The sequence below is a fragment of the Sinocyclocheilus grahami genome, unplaced genomic scaffold (genome assembly GCF_001515645.1).
Source record: "Sinocyclocheilus grahami isolate Dianchi unplaced genomic scaffold, SAMN03320097.WGS_v1.1 scaffold16.1, whole genome shotgun sequence".
NCBI classification, from domain to species: Eukaryota; Metazoa; Chordata; class Actinopteri; order Cypriniformes; family Cyprinidae; genus Sinocyclocheilus; species Sinocyclocheilus grahami.
In genome coordinates, this window is record NW_015505195.1 from 1,561,444 (window position 1) to 1,580,377 (window position 18,934).

The window sequence follows — 18,934 nt, forward strand, 5'->3', positions numbered from 1 at the left end:
ATGACTTTCTTCTTTCAGACGAATCCAGTCGGAGTAATATTAAAAATTGTCTTTGATCTTTCAAGCTGTTTAATGCCACTCAGCGGTTGTTGCATTGCTTCAGTCCAAAAGAACTTAAATAAAAAGCGCCCATCCATAAAAAAAGTGTCTCACACGGCTCCGGGGGTGAACAAAGGCCTTCTGTAGCGAATCGATGCATTTTTGTAAGAAAAATATCCATATTCAAAACGTAATTATCACTTGAATCTAGCTTGCACTCACTGTTGTAAACAGAAGCAGTTCCGGAGGAATGACGTATGAGGTCGGCTTTGCGCATGCGCCGCTCAGAAGTGACGCACACGGAAATGCAGGGGAGAGATCAAAACAAAACAACGGTCAAGAATTAAAAGTACAAAAGGAGGATTTGTAAAGAAGAATGTCAGAGGATTTCGATATAAGCCAAGAGGAGAGTGGTTTTCCTTTGCTAAAGTAAGGTAACTTTGCTTCCTTTGATCCTGTAAACAAACGTTGGTTTTCACGAGACTCACCGGCACATGCGCAACGCTGACCTCATACGTCATGCTCCCGGAACTGCTTCTGTGTACAACTGTTGGCGCAAGCTACATTACAGTGATTATTACGTTATTAATATGGATATTTTTCTTACAAAAACTACAGAAGGCCTTCGTTCAGCCCCCGGAGCCGTGTGAGACACTTTTTTTTTTAAAAATAGGCTTATTGGAAGTTACCTAGCTGGGGACTATTTTCAGGCGCTGCGTAATTTCATTGCGCCTGCTGCACCTATGGAACAGCAAAGTTCCTTGATTATTACACCGGAATGAGAGTATAGTTCCTAGCCATATCAGCCTAGAAAATCGCAACTTTTCATTTTCCGTCGGTCTTAGTACACAATGTAACTACAGAAGAGTCAAGTTTTAAATAGGAAAAATATCGAAACTCTTTGGTCATTTTTGAGCGAGATGCTAACGGTCTAATCGGATTCAATGATCAATGCTAAGCTACAGCTAAAAGTGCTACCGCCAGACCCGGAAATCGGCTGAATGGATTTGAAAACGGTAAAACTCAACTGTTTACCTCTAGGGGAGTTGGAAAATGAGCCTATTTTCAAAAATAGTGGAGTGTTCCTTTAAGACTCAATGCTACTACTGTTAATAAATATTAATAAATCTTTATTTTTAAAAGAATAATCACATCTGTTTTCTTTTTAATTTTAACAGTAAACCTCTGTTGTGCAGTACTTTTTTGCCAAAAAATAAAACGGTTTAATTTTCATTTGATTAGGATAAATTAAATTAATGTTTTATGCCTTCATCTGATTACCAGAAAAATTAAGAACATTTTATAGGGCCCTATTATTGTTTAAAAAATGACCCTATACAAAAAAAAGAATAGGTTTAAAATACAGGCATGTGGTTCTTAATTTCTATTTATTAATTCACCATTTATAAACTGATGTTTAGGCCTTACTGTTAATTTTTTAGAAATATCAATAGCATTTGTATTAAAACTATATTCACTGAATGTAATCAAAAAATTGAGAATCGAATCGAGAGCTTGCGAAACAAAATCGAATCAAATCGGGACATCTGAATCGATACACAACTAGGGGTGTGCGATTTTGACAAAAAATTATATTTCGATATTTTATGGGATTTTATCGATAACGATAATTAGACGATATTTTGCTGAGTGTGTTATTGTGCTGGTACCTTAAGGACTGCCGAAGACAGCTGACTCCTAATGTTTTTAATATTCTTCATATTCTGTGTGGTGGTCAGTTCATACTGATAGAAATTAATCTTTTCCAATAAGTTTAAACTGATTTTTGCATTTTATGGGCATTTTTACCTTTATAAAGCCATTTTTTCTAAAAGTGTCCATTATCTTTTGAGTCAAATTCTTATATTTAATCAGGGAATTAGAATAATAAGACATCTGGGCTGTTACCAAATTAAATCAACACAGAAGCTGCATCTGAAGTGGCATTTAGATGTATTTACACACATGCATTTTGTTTAATCCAAGACATGAATGCATTTAACCTGCAATTACAAATGCATAAATAATGTTTTGATATATTAAACATAAAACGTTGAATACTGATATTTGAAATGATTTAAAACATGGAAAAAAACATTTTTAAAAGGAAAGAAAGAAAAAGCCGAATTTTGAAATTAAAACCGCCAGCAGGTGGCAGCAAGTTACTGTTAATAAGCGAGTCATTGCGATTGAATCGAATCATTTAAACGGTTGATTCATTCAAGAACGAAACACCGTCATGTTGCTCAGAGACACAAAACAGCACTGTGGCTGTATTCTGAATGATTTTTGTTGGCGAAATAGAGCAAAAACAAGCAATATGGTGTCTAAAACATAAGTCTCTTAATTAACTTATTGTTTATTGAATTCAATGTCACATTTGTAATCATGGTAACTTTTGGAGAAAAACGGCACTCTTCGTGTGAACTTGAATAACTATAATTTACTCTGTTGATGGTTGCCATTGACTTCCATAGTATTTTTTCCATACTACAGACGTCAATTGCTACAAGTCAACTATTTGGTTACCAGCATTTCTCAAAATACCTTCTTGTGCTCAACAGAAGAAAGAAACTCCTATAGGTTTGGAACAACTTGAGGGTGAGTAAATGATGACAGAATTTTCATCTTGGGTGAACTATCCATAAAAAAAAACTAGGTTTAAAATAAATAAAATCTTTTGTTGGATGCTTCTTAAACAAAAACAAGAAACAGCATGTGACAAGGCCAAGATGATGACAAAATACAAATCTGGTAAACTTCAAACAAAGGATGAGGTTTTTACTTATACTTATGTACTTATTTTAGAGTTCAGCCTACGCAAGAAGTTCACGTGGTTAAAAAGGGACTTCACAAATGAGACACTACCTCAAGATTATTAACAAATCTAGATGTTCGTTCTTGCACGGTGATATTGGAGAGCGGTTAATACATTACACATATTTCTAGAGCAGAGTGCAACAGTAGAGCCTCAAAGCCTGCGGCATCTTCAACCCATTTTTAAACAATCTTGTGATCTGTATATAATTTTCAACCGCTAATGTCTCTCTCTTTTTTTTCTCCCCTATCTCAGATACTGGCAATCAGTCAACGGTTATTCCACTGTGAGCGTCTAGATGGCAGTCTACACACACGCTTGGCTTGGCAGCAGCATGTAGGTCTTTGGGTCCCGCCGAATAGAGATCCAGCTGGCGGCGAGTGACTCAATGGGGGCACTTGAGTGAACCGTGCCATCCTACAGCCTGCAGTATGGTGCCAGCCACCCACTGAATGCACAGGCTGGAAGTCGCCATGCCAGGCTCCATTCATAATTACATGCCTTTGAGAAAAACATGTCCTCATGTCCAAGCTCTTACATTCACACACCCTCTAAATAAACCGTCACAGATCACACTCCGTCTGAATATATTTGTTCTTAAGACTCTGGGGCATTCATGAGCGCTGACCGTTGAGGAAGGAGAAATGGATGGTGGACACAATGAGTGTTCACAAATGCCTTTTGTTGCCAAAAGTTTCAATTCCTGTTATTGGGTCAGATTTTTTTTGCTGTTGTTTGTGTGCATTTCTGTTTAAAGGTAACTGAGGGAAATCTCAATACGGCTAAATGCATAGTGTAACACTTTACAAACTCTTCAAGCGAGACAAACAACAAGAACTGTTTGTTGCATTTTCAATTGTGGGTGTCAACGGTTTAGTGCCCAACTCCGTGCCAAGGTGGTTGGCCCCTCTATATACCTTCACAACCCAGTGAAGAGTTTACAACAATGAAAGCTGTCAACTACTTTTCTTACCCACAATGCAACTGGCAGTATTTAATTGGTCGATGGAATGCTGAAAAGCTTTACATTCAGCCTAAACACACCATGAATGAGTTCATTGCGATCCAAAGCAGACCATACTAAAGAAAATGGGAAAAGGACGGTGAAGAGGGGGGGTGGGGGGGTAGGGAGAAGAAGAAGAAAAACTTGCATATATGAAATAGTGGTGAGCATCTAAACAATCCTACTGCAATCCATCAAACAGTATTTGTAGGGCACTGTATTAATGCACTGAAATGTGGCCAGTGGCACAGAACCCACAGCTGGCTACATCCATGCTGAGTACTATAAAAAGCTCCCTACTTTGTTGGTTGTTCTCCTCCATTAACAAGGTCATCAACCAACCGCTATGAAAACCCCCGCAGTAAACTTGATTGTTTGATTTCCTGTGACTCTGGTGTTGAAATGGCACGAAGGGGGTAATTGCTGGGGAGCAGACTTCCAGAGGGAAATGAGATGACAGCCTTTTCTGCACTGCTATTTCACCGCAATTATTTCCGCAACACACTTTAATTCTCACTTTCTTTTTCCTCCCCTCGTTTTTTTCTTCTCTTCTGTAAGCAGTCGATAAAGTAGCAAAAAGAATGGTTTTAAGACCAAAGTGATGTACAATATAAGAGAAAGACAATAATTATATACACTACAGTTTAAGTTTGGGGTTGGTATTTTTTATTTTTACTTTAATTTTTTTAAAGAAAGAAAGAAAAAAATACTTTTATACTGCTACAGCTTTTTTATTTCAAATAAATACTGTTCTTTTAAAGTTTTACATTTTTTTTAAAAGTATCACTGTTTCCACAAAAATATTAAGCAGCACAAATGTTTTAAACATTGATTTCTAAGGGATCATGTGACAATAGGTATGGAAAATTCAGCCATGCGATCACAAATTACATTTTTTAATATATTAAAATAGACAAGTTATTTTAAATTGTAGTAATATAACATTTGACAATATTACTGTTTACTGTATTTTTGATCAAATAAATGTAGCCCTGGTGAGCATCAAGGACTTCTTTCAAAAAACATTTAAAAAATCTTCCCAGTCCCAAACTTTTTACCCAGTAGTGTAATAGAACATAATAATGGTTTCATACATAAAAATAAAATAATAACAATAAGAAGAAGAAAACGTTTGTATTTAAAAAAAAAAAAAAACATAAACAAATGTCTTACAGGCCCAATGAACTATGAACACTGACTGTCTAGGTATTTCCACTAAAATTATCTCATATCATACTGTGGTAGTAGTTAGCACTTTGTCATATTTCTAATCACAAAAAAATTGCATTATGTAATAATACAGTGTATATACTGTATGTATACATATACATACTGTATTATAATATAATTCTTTATATTAAAATTATTTGTATCTACTATAATTATATATATATAAATAAAAGTTTATTAATCATAATAGACATAACACTTTATCATATTATATTACACCATAGTGTTCCAGAAGCTTTAAATACCTTTAGAGGGAAGGTGGATCATATCAATATTGCTTTGTCCTGTCATGTAACAATTCCTCAAGATTTAATTTTGTGCTTAATATTCTCAAAATTTCCACTTACACTGTGCTGCACCAGACACTGAAGTGGCCACCTAGGCTAAATGTGGAAGAGATCATGCATAGAGTCCATTACACATAATTGTGAATTATAAAATGAAGCCAGATGATGCAATATTAAAGTGCAGGATTTTGTGTTCAGTAGTTAGTTTGCAGATTAGCCAGACTTCTGATTTGACTAATCAGATGAGCAGATATGATAAGAGCTCTACAATCCGAAACACACGCTGCTCTGACATTTCCCCCTCGATTCCTTAACATCCAGGGAACCAGCAGCAGCTGGGTCTCATTATAGCTTAGAGACGAATGCCCTTTTGAGAGGAGGCCAGTTTCATTTTACAGGGCCATGAAAACAGTAACCACCTCGCTCGAGCCATCAAGCTCAGCCAGGTCTTGATTCAGGTAATGTGCCGTCTTTGGAGTTTACCAGAATTAACCTCTACTCTAAAGACTACCACATGCAATTCGATGGAGTGGAATCTCTGCCATAATTTTGTAAAGGGAAAGCCCGAGTTGATGGTTTTAGATTCATAAAAATCAACAAATCAACATCATACCTTTGCAAGATCCCATTTTCTTGTGGTATGACTCCATTGATGGCTGCCTAGAAAGAAAACAAACAAGAAAACACATCATTGATGACTACAAGAAATGACTGTTGGGTTCAGTTAAAACCGAAAGTGACATAACATGAAACTTGTTCGTCTTTTTTATGCATATTAATGTATAAAAGGAAACATATATTTTAGGTGATGTAACTAGTCACCATTTTTGTTGATGTTTTTAACACCCCATGTCTGAATATGTGTACTTCCCTACTATACAGTATGCAAAAGAACAGTTTATCAATGGCCGAGAAGTAATGTAATACAGAACATACTCCTCAGTATGCAAATTTGGAGCATTGTTAATCATTCTGCTGTTTGCAGTTTATGTAAATAGTCCGGCAATGTGACAAAAATAATTTTTTTAAGTACAAATGTAGTCTTTAAATTAATAAGATGTCATAAAAACTCTTGATTAATAAGGTCATAAATTCTTGTATCATAAATTAATTTATTTTACACTACTGTTCAAAGGTTTGGGGTCAGTAAGATTTATTTATTTTTTAAATGAATAGATTTATTCAGCAAGAATGAACATTTTATTTATCAAAGAATTCTGGGGGGAAATGTATTATGGTTTCCACAAAAATATTAAGCAAGCAACTGTTTTCAACATTGATAATAATAATATTAAATATTTCTTGAGCACCAAATCAGCATAGTAGAATGATTTCTGAAGGATCATGTGACACTAAAGACTGGAGTAATGACTACTGAAAATTTTGCTTTGCATCACAGCAATAAATTACATTTTAAAATATATTAAAATAGAAAAAAAGTTATATTCAATTTTAATACTAGTTCAAACTATTATAAAAAATATAAAATATTTTTAATGTTTTTACTTTTGAACTATAGTATAAAATAAATAGACAAGAATCAATTCATTTAAGATATGGCATAGCATAGCACATCACACATCAGGACAACTACCCAAATAATGGTCTAAATATACTGATCCTTTTTTAAAGGGGTCATGAACTGAGAAATAAAAATTCCCTTGATCTTTTGACATATATAAGAGGTCATTGTTCTATAAAAACAACCTGTACGTTTCAGAACTCAAAATTTCCCCGTAAGTCTAAAAACAGCTTATATTGAAGCCAATCTGACAAAACGACAGGTTGTGGAATGTGCCACTTTATGACGTAATAGTGTGGCTAAACCCCGCCTCCGCAGAAGTTCACTGCCTGCTTCGACGTCACTGCCTGTTTAGCCCCACCCACCAATTCACGCATATAGTGTAAATAACGAGAGAGGCAAACGCAGGTCTAAGCAGAAATCAAACGATAAAGATAGCTCCGACGACAACAAGATGCTGTGCAGTGCCAAGTTATGGAAAAACACAATCTTTGCATTGCCTTTGGGATTTGTTGATCCCAACATTAGGAAAGAGTGGATGAACTTTATTTTTAATGAAGTTCCAGATCGCGTCAGTAAGAACTTGTTCTGTAAGAACAGAAAGTCCTTTGTTAATTTCATTTTACCATGGATTCATCTACAAACAAGGCGTTCCGATGAGGGGGTCAAAACAGGACATTAAATAGCCTATTACTTCTAAATTATGATGTTTTTTTGATGTAAAAATCTTGATAACATTATAAGCGGACCTCAGAGAACACTACAAAATAATAATAAAAAAGGCAGTTCATGACCACTTTAAGATGATAACACAAATAACAGAGATGCGCAGCAACCCAAACATAAAACACACAAGCAGTATCCAGCAATGTGGGCTACATATTTCCCTCTCTTTCTCTCATCAGACTGAAGAGGAATGCACAGAGATGGGCCTGACGTGTTTGTGTCTTTGCATGTATGAGCAAGTGGGTTCTGGAGCCAGACTGTGATAAGCAGGCTTACTTGGTGGATACAGATCTGAATGGAATGGCTTCTGATTGAGCCAAATAACAAAGTGTATACAGAGACATACATCGCAATGCTTGCTATGCTCCGGAATGTTTTCCATGCCAGTAGAAATTATGTTTTGTCTGCCGTAGAGACAGAACATCAGATATTTTTGACAGATTGAACTAGGGCTGCACGATTATGACAAAAATCGTAATTGTCGATTATTCCCTTGAAACTGTAATTGCGATTATTAATTACGATTATCACAATTTACATTGAATGATGTTTATACCATTGTTTGATGCAACTGCATGCCGTATTTTTATATCAAAATAAACCAGCTGAAAACAACTCTAACTGAAAAACTTTTAGTGCTTTTCTATAGTATTAAGCCTCAAATGTCAACTATACATCGGATTGGTTTCTTCTTTAAATTATAAAAAAAAATTAAATATGAATGGTATTATAGTGTTATGCTAAAACTCAAATTAAAACAATGGAAAAACCCTTAAGATAACATGTAGAAAGAAAAAAAAAGCATCTTAAGCACACAGAATAACATAAGTGGACTTTGAATGATTAATTGCCGCTTTGAACAATTACATAATTGTGGCATCCATAATTGTAATCGCGATTAGAAATTCGATTAATTGTGCAGCCCTAGATTGAACTGTTTAACACTGGCAAAAATGTAGAAGTGTCTACACATTTTAGGCCATTTAACTTCTCATGAAAGATTTGCTCAGGTGCAGTGGTGTTTGTGTGATCAAGTGTGTGTGGCACACATACTGGCTTCAGCGTGGGGTGTTCAAACACTCACTGACTGCCCCGTCTCTACATTTTTTGGACTCCAGCAACCTCGCAACCCAGAGTAGGAACAGCGAGTCATCACATTCACAGGTGCACTTAACCAAGCAGTGGCTAGGGCCTGCTTTCTTTGAATTGCTGCCAGCATACAACCAGCTTCCTGCTAAATATAGTAAAACAGCCCGCTTTCAAGATAAAGAGCGACTTTGTGGAGGAAAATCCATCTGTAAAACCACAATTTCTTCATTTTTGTTTGAAAACTGTCAAGATACGAGATAGCCTGAACCCTATATTACAGGGGCGAGAGTGGGTCACATTCAGTCCCTCATGCAAATTAGCACTACGGAAACAGCCAGAGGACACACCCCTGTCACCCAAACAAAACAAGCTCTGCCTGTCTGCCTTTGTCTGTGGTGTGACACCTGTCACAGCTGCATATTTTTTTAGGCTTTAGAGGTGAAATGTTTGTGTGGCGGTGAATGAAAGGTGATATACCAAACGATATACCAGACTATAAATCACCGGGATCCTGGTAATAAGACTAAGAAGACTTTTACAATTACCATTTCCACACCATGTATTCAAAGGGAGGGATAGGCTCCTGCAACAAGGAATTTTTAGGACCGTTTTGATCTGTCTAAATGAACTGTTTACAATAGATAAGATGAAAGGCTATAAAAAGGTGTGGGTCTCTGCAGACTAGACTGCAGCAGATATTACTGTCTGTTCAAATAGCATTATCGACTGAAACAGACACCTAGACACATAAGCTCTGCACAGTAGGAGCAACAAAGGAACTATTATTTGTTCACTAGGGGTGAAACAGTTCCTGCTTGAAAAAAAAAGGTATGGATCTTGACCCATGATTGGGCATGCATTTCTCTACCACACTTTATTGCCTCTAATGATGTCTCTAAAATTAAATGTCTAACAAATGAAATTTAAAAAAAGCTAATTGAAGTGTTCTTAATGTAACAGGAGTTGCAGCAGTCAGACGGAAGCTGAAGACTGAATTCAAGATGTAAATTGACAGAAACAGTTCATGCTTACGTTGTTATAAAGTTTATCCTGCAATAACAAAACCTAATCATGTTTTTGCAAATGTTTAGTAATTGGTGATTTACATCACTGAATCTAAACAAAATTCTAAAAGAGGGCAAATAAATTTGAGATACTAGTGATTTCTCATCGGATCGGTTGAGGAGCTAGTAAATAGACTGCCTATATGTTTGAATGTATTAATTTCACAATCTTTTACATAATTTTACAGTGTGGTGCATGTTGCTACAGTATGTGGTTTAAAGCTCTTAAATGCTTTTAAAAGTTTAGTTAAAGAGGCTCATTGCCTAATCACACTATTAAAACATCAGTATTGACCCAAAATGTCCTAATTCATGCACCAATTCATGCCTAATTCATTTTTTTTATACATTTGATAATTAAGTTCCACCACTATTGCAGGTACAAAATTCATAGTGCCCTAAAGTTTTTAAGCTAAAATATGTGATTTAACTTATGTGATTCATGCAGAACCATGGACACTTTGCATGCAGGTGGTTGGGGGAATTACAAAAAAAAATAAAATAAAAAATAGAATTGGTCAACACAACAGTCCTTTAGCACTTATTTAGATGAACTACACATGCTAAGGAATCTGTGTTGCTGTGTTGCGCTTCCAAATGCAGAGATAAGGTGCAGTTTAGCCTTGCGGTGTCCAATGCTGAAAGTTTAAATTAACTGATTTCTATAAGCTAAAGAATACATGATTTACTGAATCGATGCAGTACTTATAATATTATTAATATTCTGGAATAGCTTCAGCAAAGGCTTAATGATATGTTTTCATTCGGTTAATAATTCAAAAATATATAATTGTCTCTGAAGACATTATTACAGCAAAAGCTTAGGTTTTATTACAAAGAGTAATATATATTTTTATTGGGGGTTGGGTTTTTCCTATGAAGCACAAATGGTACTATCAAAAAGTTAGTCCTGCTGTTTTCCATACACAAAAATGCAGGGTGATCCCCAGCAGTCGAGTACAGCTGTAATTTAGCTTGGTTCATTATAAAGTTTTATGTTATATAATATCAGGATCTGAACCAATCCCCTCATGCATACTATAAAATTACACCACTACACAATCGTGACTCACAGTGTTAGAACTCTTACTGATGCCTCCTGAAAAAAAGCTAGACACATGACGCCCTTGATTATAAACCAGTTGTTCACTGAGTGTCAAAAATATAAAATTAACAAACTCTTGTAAAGACAAAAATGACTGACTAGGTTTTGTTGATGACTAATTTCTATTGTAATTCAACTTAACTGGTATATGGAAATGCAGCTACTACAGAACTGTGCCAGAATATCCTGTGAACAATGGTACCATTAAATAGCTTTTGTACAAAACATTGTGGCTTTGTCTCCGATGTATCACCAAAATCCACAAACAAACAATAAGCAGGAGACACATGCACTTGTTAAAATGGTTTGTGGTTAGAAGAAAATCTAGCCGTGAGTCAGTCTTACAGATTTAATGAACAAAGTGCATCTTACCACCAAGTCCCAGTTGTTGAGTTCTAAAAGTGTGATTGCCTCAGCAATGTTGTCGATTCCGGTACATGCCTGAAATAAAAAGAACAAACTGGTTTTGATATTTGCATTTTAAAAATACCATAAACCAAAAAGTCCTCTTTTTAAATTTAAAGAATTAAATAACAGAACAGGCCAAAAATACATTTCTGAGAGAATGAATTTCTATTAATTTATGCACTGAATATTACATATATAAAAGCTTTTAAATTATATGAGAGATGTTTATTGTAAACCTTTAAGTTTAAAGTCATAATATAACACAGTGTATATAAGTAACCTTCAATTTTGGTGAAATATTTGTAATTGCCACATGTGTCAGATCTCTTTTTTCTCCTATTAAATAAAGAGTCTGTAAATCAAAACATAGTGTCAATACTTGTAATCTGACTCATATAAGCAACCTTCAATTTTGGTGCATGCCATATCAAAATATTTGTAATTGCTACATATTTCAGATCTCTTTCTGCTCCTACTAAATAAACAGTTTGCCAATCAAAACATAGTGTCAATACTTGTAAAACTGACTAATATTTAAAATCCCAAGGCAAACAAACTGAAAAACATGAATGTGACGGGTGATGGCAGTGTAGAAACCGTGCAGAGTCATCTGACAGCTTCTGGTCATTACAGGGTCATGAAAAGACAGATAAGGCTTCAGATGACAGTCTAGTAATGTTTTCTAGTCCCATATAAGCAGACGACACCAACGTATTGCATTTTAAGCTGTCTATTGTTATTTTGTCTAGTCGTGTGCTTTCCATATTTCATTTTTGCTGAATAATTGAAACAAAGCCACTGACAGCTGATCATCTCGAGACATGTCAACAAAAAGAAGTGACTTCAATAGCCGTTGCCCGGCTAGCTCTGAGCAGACACAGGAACGGGTCTGATCTACACATCCAGATCTTATAAAATCACAGATTATCCGTATTTATGTGAGGAAGCCCACCTGAAAGTCGGCCAGGATCATTTCTCTGTCCATGTTGCTGTCGGAGGCCATTGCAGTGAGAGGCTAACGACTCATGTAAAAACCCCAAAAATATCAACCAGCGATTTCAAAAAAGCAGCTCAGGACACGGCTTATCAGTGTGCGGCAAGTAACCGTGTATAAATGCTGCTCTTCGGGTCCGTGTTGTCAGTGTTTGGGGGCTTTCAGTTTTTTTGTTATCGTCACTTTGGTATTCTGGATCGGCGTTCAAAGCAACAGAAACATCTTACGGCTGCCGTAAAGAAGTGCTGTGAACTGTCGCGCCCCGCACACGGTTGGAAAGAGCGGTGTAATTTTTAAAGCAGCAGCAGGGCCGCGGTTGAATTTGAATAGACTGTTATACAAGCGACTTGTTTGACTACCTTATGACATTTTAAACAACAACAACAACAAAAAAGCTTTAAAAATATATTATTAAAAATGTATATGGGCACTGTAGACAGTTCCAAAGCAATGATTGTTTTGTCTGTAGCCATTTTCACAGTTCACTACCCGACTCCGACTGCAACCCCACCAAAATGAGTTTATTATTTAGTAAACATGAAGATATAACACTGCCAACCATGATGAGCAACCAAACGTTAGCAAGATTTTAGAAAAATCATAATTTTACTAATGGATACTCCGACTAAACTCACAGGTTTCCTTTATGTCATCTATGCTAAAAAAAGCTTAAACAAGTCTAAGCTGATTTTGCTAGTCTTAGCAGGAACATGCAAGCCATATCAGACTGGTTTTAGATGGGTTTAGAGCAATTTTCAGTGGGTCAGGACGAAAAAAATTAGCTTGTTAAACAGCAGAGCACCATCTCGGCCAGTTAAAACCAGGTAAACCCATCCTAATCCAGCAAACTAGAGACTTCATTGCAATTAAAGCTTAACGTTACTTAAACTTTAACCTACAAATGTAAAGCTTGTCTCAAAAATAATAAAACAAAAACAAATCAATAAACCAGACTTCACTGGTCTTAGCAGGTATGCCAGCCCCACAATGCTGGTTTTAGAGGGGTTTAGAGCTAAGGCTAAGAGGCCTTGATCTTGGCCAGGCTAGGAGACCAGCTAGACCAGGGATCCTCAGATCTGGCCCACGAGATCCACTTTCCTGCAGAGTTTAGCTCTAACCCTAATCAAACACACCTGGGCATGCTGATCAATGTCTTCAGGATCATTAGAAAATCACAGGTAAGTAAGTTTGATCAGGGTTGGAGCTAAACTCTGCAGCGCATTGGCCCTCCAGGGCAAGATTTGAGGAACCCTGAGCTAGACCATCTTAAACCAGTGAACCAGAGACATCCATTGCAATTAAACTTACTTGAGTTTTTATAAACCTCGCCTCTATTCATGCCTGCCTGGCCTGGAAAAAATCAAATATAAAATAACATTTAGAAAAATAAATAAATAAAGCTGGTTTGCTGGTCTCACAGCCTCGCCCACTGAAATGTGCCCAAAATCCTCTAAAACACAGCAAATCAGTATAGGCTGGTTTAGTGTTTATGAGCAGGGATGTACCAGTATGTCTAAGTAGCATATAATATATTAGTGTGTAGTAGTGTTAATGTAAACATATTAGCTATTGCTGTGCTATATGGCTTTAATTCCAATGAATAAACAAAACAACGCGATGGTCAAATATTGACAAACTGGCCATTATCAGACAGATTGTACTTGTGGTGCGCTGGATGGTTTCATCTCGGCAGTTCACATGATTGAATATAAAACTTGCACTGTTTTACAGCCTTTCATCCTACCAGTAATTTGAATCAATTTCACTTCAAACACACATTTATGGAGAGGGGGATTTTACACTGCTAATACCAACTCTTCAAAGCCTTCACAACTCAAGGATGAACTGTCTAACACGGCCAGAACCTGTGAGAAGAAAGTGCATCTCTCAGCCTCTCCCCAGCAACATTACCGTTGAGTCCCGCCTCACTCCGCGTCTGTTAGAAAAAGTGGGCGGAAGTGTTGGCCCTTTATTTCAAAAACGGAGTGATGTCAAACAACAGCGGCAGACGCTCTGACATAGTCCGCTGTCTTCCAACCAGCTTATTCAACGCCCATAACCGGTCGAAGAGGATAACTCGATGCCCGCGACGTAGCCTAACCATTCTGCAGGTAGAGGATACAATGTTTCATTTGAAATGACCCATTATGACGTCGTCCGTCATCGGCTGAATCGTCACAGTGTAACTGCACGTCCGTGCGCGAGGAAGCACCACGACAGAACGTTTGTAGATATTCACGCCTGCAGTTTGAAACGCTTGGTCGCTGACTGAAAACATATTAACGCTTATTTCTACGCGTGTCCGTTTGTAATACCGGGCTACTGTCAGTTAACAAGTTCTGATAACCCTCATACCAGCGTTCTTTGATGTGCACATCAAGGAAAATTCGCATTTTGACGTTTCATATTCAAAATGGGCGGGAAGCTTGCATAAAACTTACAACACATGCTTGCAAAGCCGCTGGATGCATAATAGAAATGTCCTCGCGGAATAACAGTCTTCTAACTCTGTTTATGTTTCAGAGGTCCTTCGGAGGCTTGAAATGACAACATCTGCGAATGCCATGAACGCATCGCAGTTCTCCAGCCCATTGCACCTGCATATAGTTCATATCAGAGGACTCATGAAAGGGAAGTTTGGCTCTCAGATACGAGCATTTTTCATGTGACTACTACGGATCTGTTTGGATGTGAGATCGTATCTGGACCAAAACCACAGGAGAGCTGCATGTCATTCATGGACACGGGGAGGAACTTCGCGCATTGATCATATAAAAGAGGATGTTTGCTTTTTTTATTCCATATAATTCTTGATTGTGCATATATTTCATAAGAGATGGCATGGCATCCCTGTTTTCTCCGCTGGTTCCGATGGCTTCGGTAGGACGATATTAATGTGGGTGGACCTTGGCGCATCTCCAACGGATATTTTTTTAGGGGGCCGCAGGATCGGACTATTTACTACAGCTTTGTAGTCCTTTTTACATATAAACCAGCGGACATTTTTTTTAAACGCAAGCACCAGAGATATTCTACCTCCTTTGTCAGGATATAATGGCCGAAGACACAGCTATAAATAGGCTGAGCACTGCAGCTGCGATTGGAGATCTGAAAGAAATTGAGCAGACACTGCAAAGCAACGTGAACGTTAATGAGAAGAACAAATACGGCAGGACACCATTGCAGGTTAGACTCACATCTCCACGAACGACTTTCATATCTAAACACGATGTTTATAATGCACAGTGCATAGAGCCTCAGGAAAACATTTTGTCCTTTTCTTTCTTGCGGTCACTAGCAGTGGCCTGGTTGATTTGCTTCTAACTAAACCAGTGGTTTTTTAATCAAGTTTACCTGCGAACCAGCAAGTACGCACCTGTTGATCTGACAAATGATCTATATTTTATTTAAGCCACTAAATTAGCGTCACTCGTTTTCTGATACATAAAGAATTTATTGTGGAAACTGAAAAGTGTTTTATTACACCACAGTCAGCTCACGAGCTAAATGAAATCTGACATTAAAGAACCGTTTTTGGCATCCTTTTACACTTAAATTAGGATCATTCAGATGTCATTGTATTTGTTTCTATACTTTTTATACAACGTAAGTGTAACAACAAAGTTAAAATGTATTTTTAATGATCATGGAGTTTCTGTTTTAATAGGCAATAAGGCCCGAAGTGGTTGTAGATGCTTATTTCCTTTTATGGCGAAGGATAAAATTCTAGAAATCAATCAAATAAATAAATTAAAATCGTTCACACCTTGAGATGCTGTTTTTGCTTTTTAAATTATTTCAGTGAAACATAAAATGGTCTGCTTATCAGAAGGCCGTGTGGACTAACACCAAGCTCAATATAGCTGTTTAATTTCGGTGAAATATTCATATATTACTCATGTTCTCGTGTCATATTCACAATATATACTCTTGGCTTCAGAATGAGTGATAATTTGAATACTGGGTAATCCCCATCCTCGATGTTCAATGCCGTATAATGCCAATTTCTATATGTGGCATATGTTTATAGGTAGCCTACATGACATATAAAATATTCGTGATTTTTTTTTGTTTGAACAACATTACGATTTTAGGTTTAAAAATGATATGAGTGAATAAGGAAAAGTGTGTGTTTTAGGTGCTGCGACTGGTCACTGCTTTTTAGGTTTTGACCGTTTTATCACCTTTTACCTTCACTGGGTCATTTTAAATGGGTGACTAATGGAATTTATGAAAATAAGTATTCCATGTGGTCTCTTAATTAATATGAGTTGGAAAAAAATGCACGCATAATAATTATCCGAGAATGAGCTGTGTATTGGAGCCTTACCCATATTAAACAATTCGTGTGATGTACTGGTGAACTTCCTCGTAAAAATTTCCACAAGCACAATTCATAATATAGGGTATTTTTTTCCCTGGGTATGTCGATTAGGTCTGCCATCACTTCATAACTTATCATCAGAGGTCAGCGAGTCATAATTTAGGAGGTCATTATATGTGCCTAAAACTGATTTCACCACGAACATTTTTTATATCACAGGTATTGAAGTCAAAATTATTTCTATTTCTTTTTATTTACATGATAGTTACATAATAATTAAGTATCTTCTAATAGGTTAGTAATAATAATAATAATAATAGGTACACATCATACGATATACAGTGTGCGTGTGTATGTATATATATATATATGTGTGTGTGTGTGTGTATATATAGGCCTTAGATACATTCATGTAGATATTACCCTTTATCTTGATAAGAAATGAATAATGCACTCATGATGCTTAATTGAAATGCACACTTTCATCAAAAAGTGATTCATGTAATTGATTATTATAACAATATTTTTTAAGCACCTTAACACATCTCTTTGGGTTGTATCTCAGGTGATGAAACTGGGCTGTCCGTGCATAGCGGAGGCGCTGCTTCGAGCGGGCGCCGATCCAAACACGCGCGACCCCATCCTACGACTGACCGTCAGTCACGATGCCGCGCGAGACGGATATCTGGACACTCTACGGATGCTCGCGCAGAACGGTGCTGATGTCAATCTCCCTGACAACGACGGCAACCTGCCTCTGCATCTGGCGGCGCGGGAGGGACACCTGGCTGTTGTGCAGTATCTCGTATCTGACTGCAGCACGCCGCCTTTTGTGCCTAACGCGAACGGCTACACGCCTCGTGACCTGGCGCTCATGCACAACAAACACAGAACTGTGGAGTGGCTGGAGAACATTGCGCCTTCACAATCCAGCTAGAGATTCTGACTATGGGCCTGTGTGTTTTGTTGTGTAACAGAGGTAGCAGACAAACGCTGAATGCGCGATTTATTGCATTGCAGACATTTCAGCTAACTACCTCTCATTGCATTGTAAAATATTGGGCTCAGGGGCATGTCTGTTTGTGAAGAATAATTAACATTTCAGTTGACATTGCATGTTATTCACATTGCCCCTAATTTCAACTGGCTTAAGTGGATTACATTTGATTCTTTTTTTAATAAGATATTTTTCAGGTCATCGAAGTCTCCATTTTAGCTTTGTATTGATCATTTTAATTTCTTTCACTAACTTCCAGGCAGGTCACGCCTGTCCATATGTCCTGTTTTATAACAAGAAAAAAAGATAACCTAAATGAATTGATGTGCTTAAAGAAACCAATCTCCCCTTTTATTAAAGTTGCACTATAATGGTCAAAACCCACTTAACCCCTGACTGCTCTGTTTTTGTTGTGTTTATAGGTTTATGACATTGAACTTGCACTTTTGCTTGTAATTAATGCCTTTTAATTGTTGATTTACTGTGAAAGCTTATGTTTTGTCGCATTGAAAAAAAATTAAAACCTTGCAAAATAACCAAAGACAGCTGTTAAACGGTTTCGTGACGTTGTGTGTTTAACTCTGGCCTCGTGTCACTGAAATACGGGTAGGCCTAGAAAACATTTATGAAATGTATTATAAACATGAAATATCATTGTTTGAACATTGATAACTGTTTTTTTATGTTGTCGAATGTTTAAAACACAAATAAAACGCTGTGACGTTCGCGGTGGCAGTTGTATATTTGTAGTGTAGTTACAGAGCACAAGTTGTAAACAGAAAAAGCCTTACAGCTGACAATAATCAGATTTAGCTTTCATTGTAGTGAAAAAGCGAAACTACATTAATATAATCTCATTTGCGTTGTCCTAAAATTCAGTTGACTAGAATTAACTACATTTCTCTCACCTTTAAGACATTGCAGGGGTCAATTGCACATTGTGTTTCTGCCCGGATTTTAACTTCTAAAATAAAAGTCATTTTAATATTTTTATTTATAGGGATTACAATTAAAATTATAACTGGTGGTGTAACTGATTAGAGAGTGTAATAAAAAGTGCCATTAAAAGATGTTTTTGTTGTTTTGTTACTTACATGTCTTTTAAGAATTCTAATATAAAATATTAATATTTAACAAACACTGTGGCATAAGTAACAAACATGAAGAAATTTTTTTTTTCAGATATTTTGACCTTTTCATGGCAAGGCGCGTCTTATTCAGGTCGAACTGCCTAATCCTAAATTTTCTAGACTCAGAAATTCATGATATTTAATAAAACAAAATGCTTTACATTGATTACTAAAAGTTATGTACACTCACATTAAGGT

General features: G+C 36.7%; 2 protein-coding genes across 3 annotated transcripts in view; one reads left to right on the forward strand and one right to left on the reverse strand.

The window, feature by feature from the left end:
• The window catches only part of faf1 (Fas (TNFRSF6) associated factor 1), a 78,903-nt gene extending 66,336 nt beyond the window's left edge, over positions 1-12,567 (reverse strand). The window contains exons 1-3 of the mRNA XM_016228726.1: positions 12,244-12,567; positions 11,256-11,324; positions 5,991-6,037 (exon numbers count right to left, since the gene is read on the reverse strand). Coding sequence (XP_016084212.1) covers positions 5,991-6,037; positions 11,256-11,324; positions 12,244-12,294 — 167 coding nt within the window. The 5' untranslated portion in view covers positions 12,295-12,567. The remainder of the gene's footprint in view (positions 1-5,990; positions 6,038-11,255; positions 11,325-12,243) is intronic.
• Positions 12,568-14,209: 1,642 nt separating this feature from the next.
• LOC107550257 (cyclin-dependent kinase 4 inhibitor C-like) lies at positions 14,210-18,192 on the forward strand. Of its 2 annotated transcripts, XM_016231505.1 has the most exons (3): positions 14,210-14,396; positions 14,809-15,471; positions 17,175-18,192. In XM_016231505.1, the coding sequence occupies exons 2-3, from the start codon at positions 15,340-15,342 to the stop codon at positions 17,544-17,546; spliced, it is 504 nt and encodes a 167-aa protein (XP_016086991.1). In that variant the 5' UTR covers positions 14,210-14,396; positions 14,809-15,339; the 3' UTR covers positions 17,547-18,192. The 2 variants fall into 2 exon arrangements, with proteins under 2 accessions (XP_016086991.1, XP_016086999.1); XM_016231513.1 differs by lacking the exon at positions 14,210-14,396 and having other exon boundaries at positions 14,633-15,471.
• The last annotated feature ends 742 nt before the right edge of the window (positions 18,193-18,934 follow it).

What these genes read in the sequence shown, in the direction of transcription:
- LOC107550257 (XM_016231505.1), top strand. Translation starts at nt 15,340, where the DNA reads ATGGCCGAAGACACAGCTATAAATAGGCTGAGCACTGCAGCTGCGATT. An exon ending in ACGGCAGGACACCATTGCAG is followed by an intron (nt 15,472 to 17,174) that starts GTTAGACTCACA and finishes GTTGTATCTCAG; the next exon opens with GTGATGAAACTGGGCTGTCC.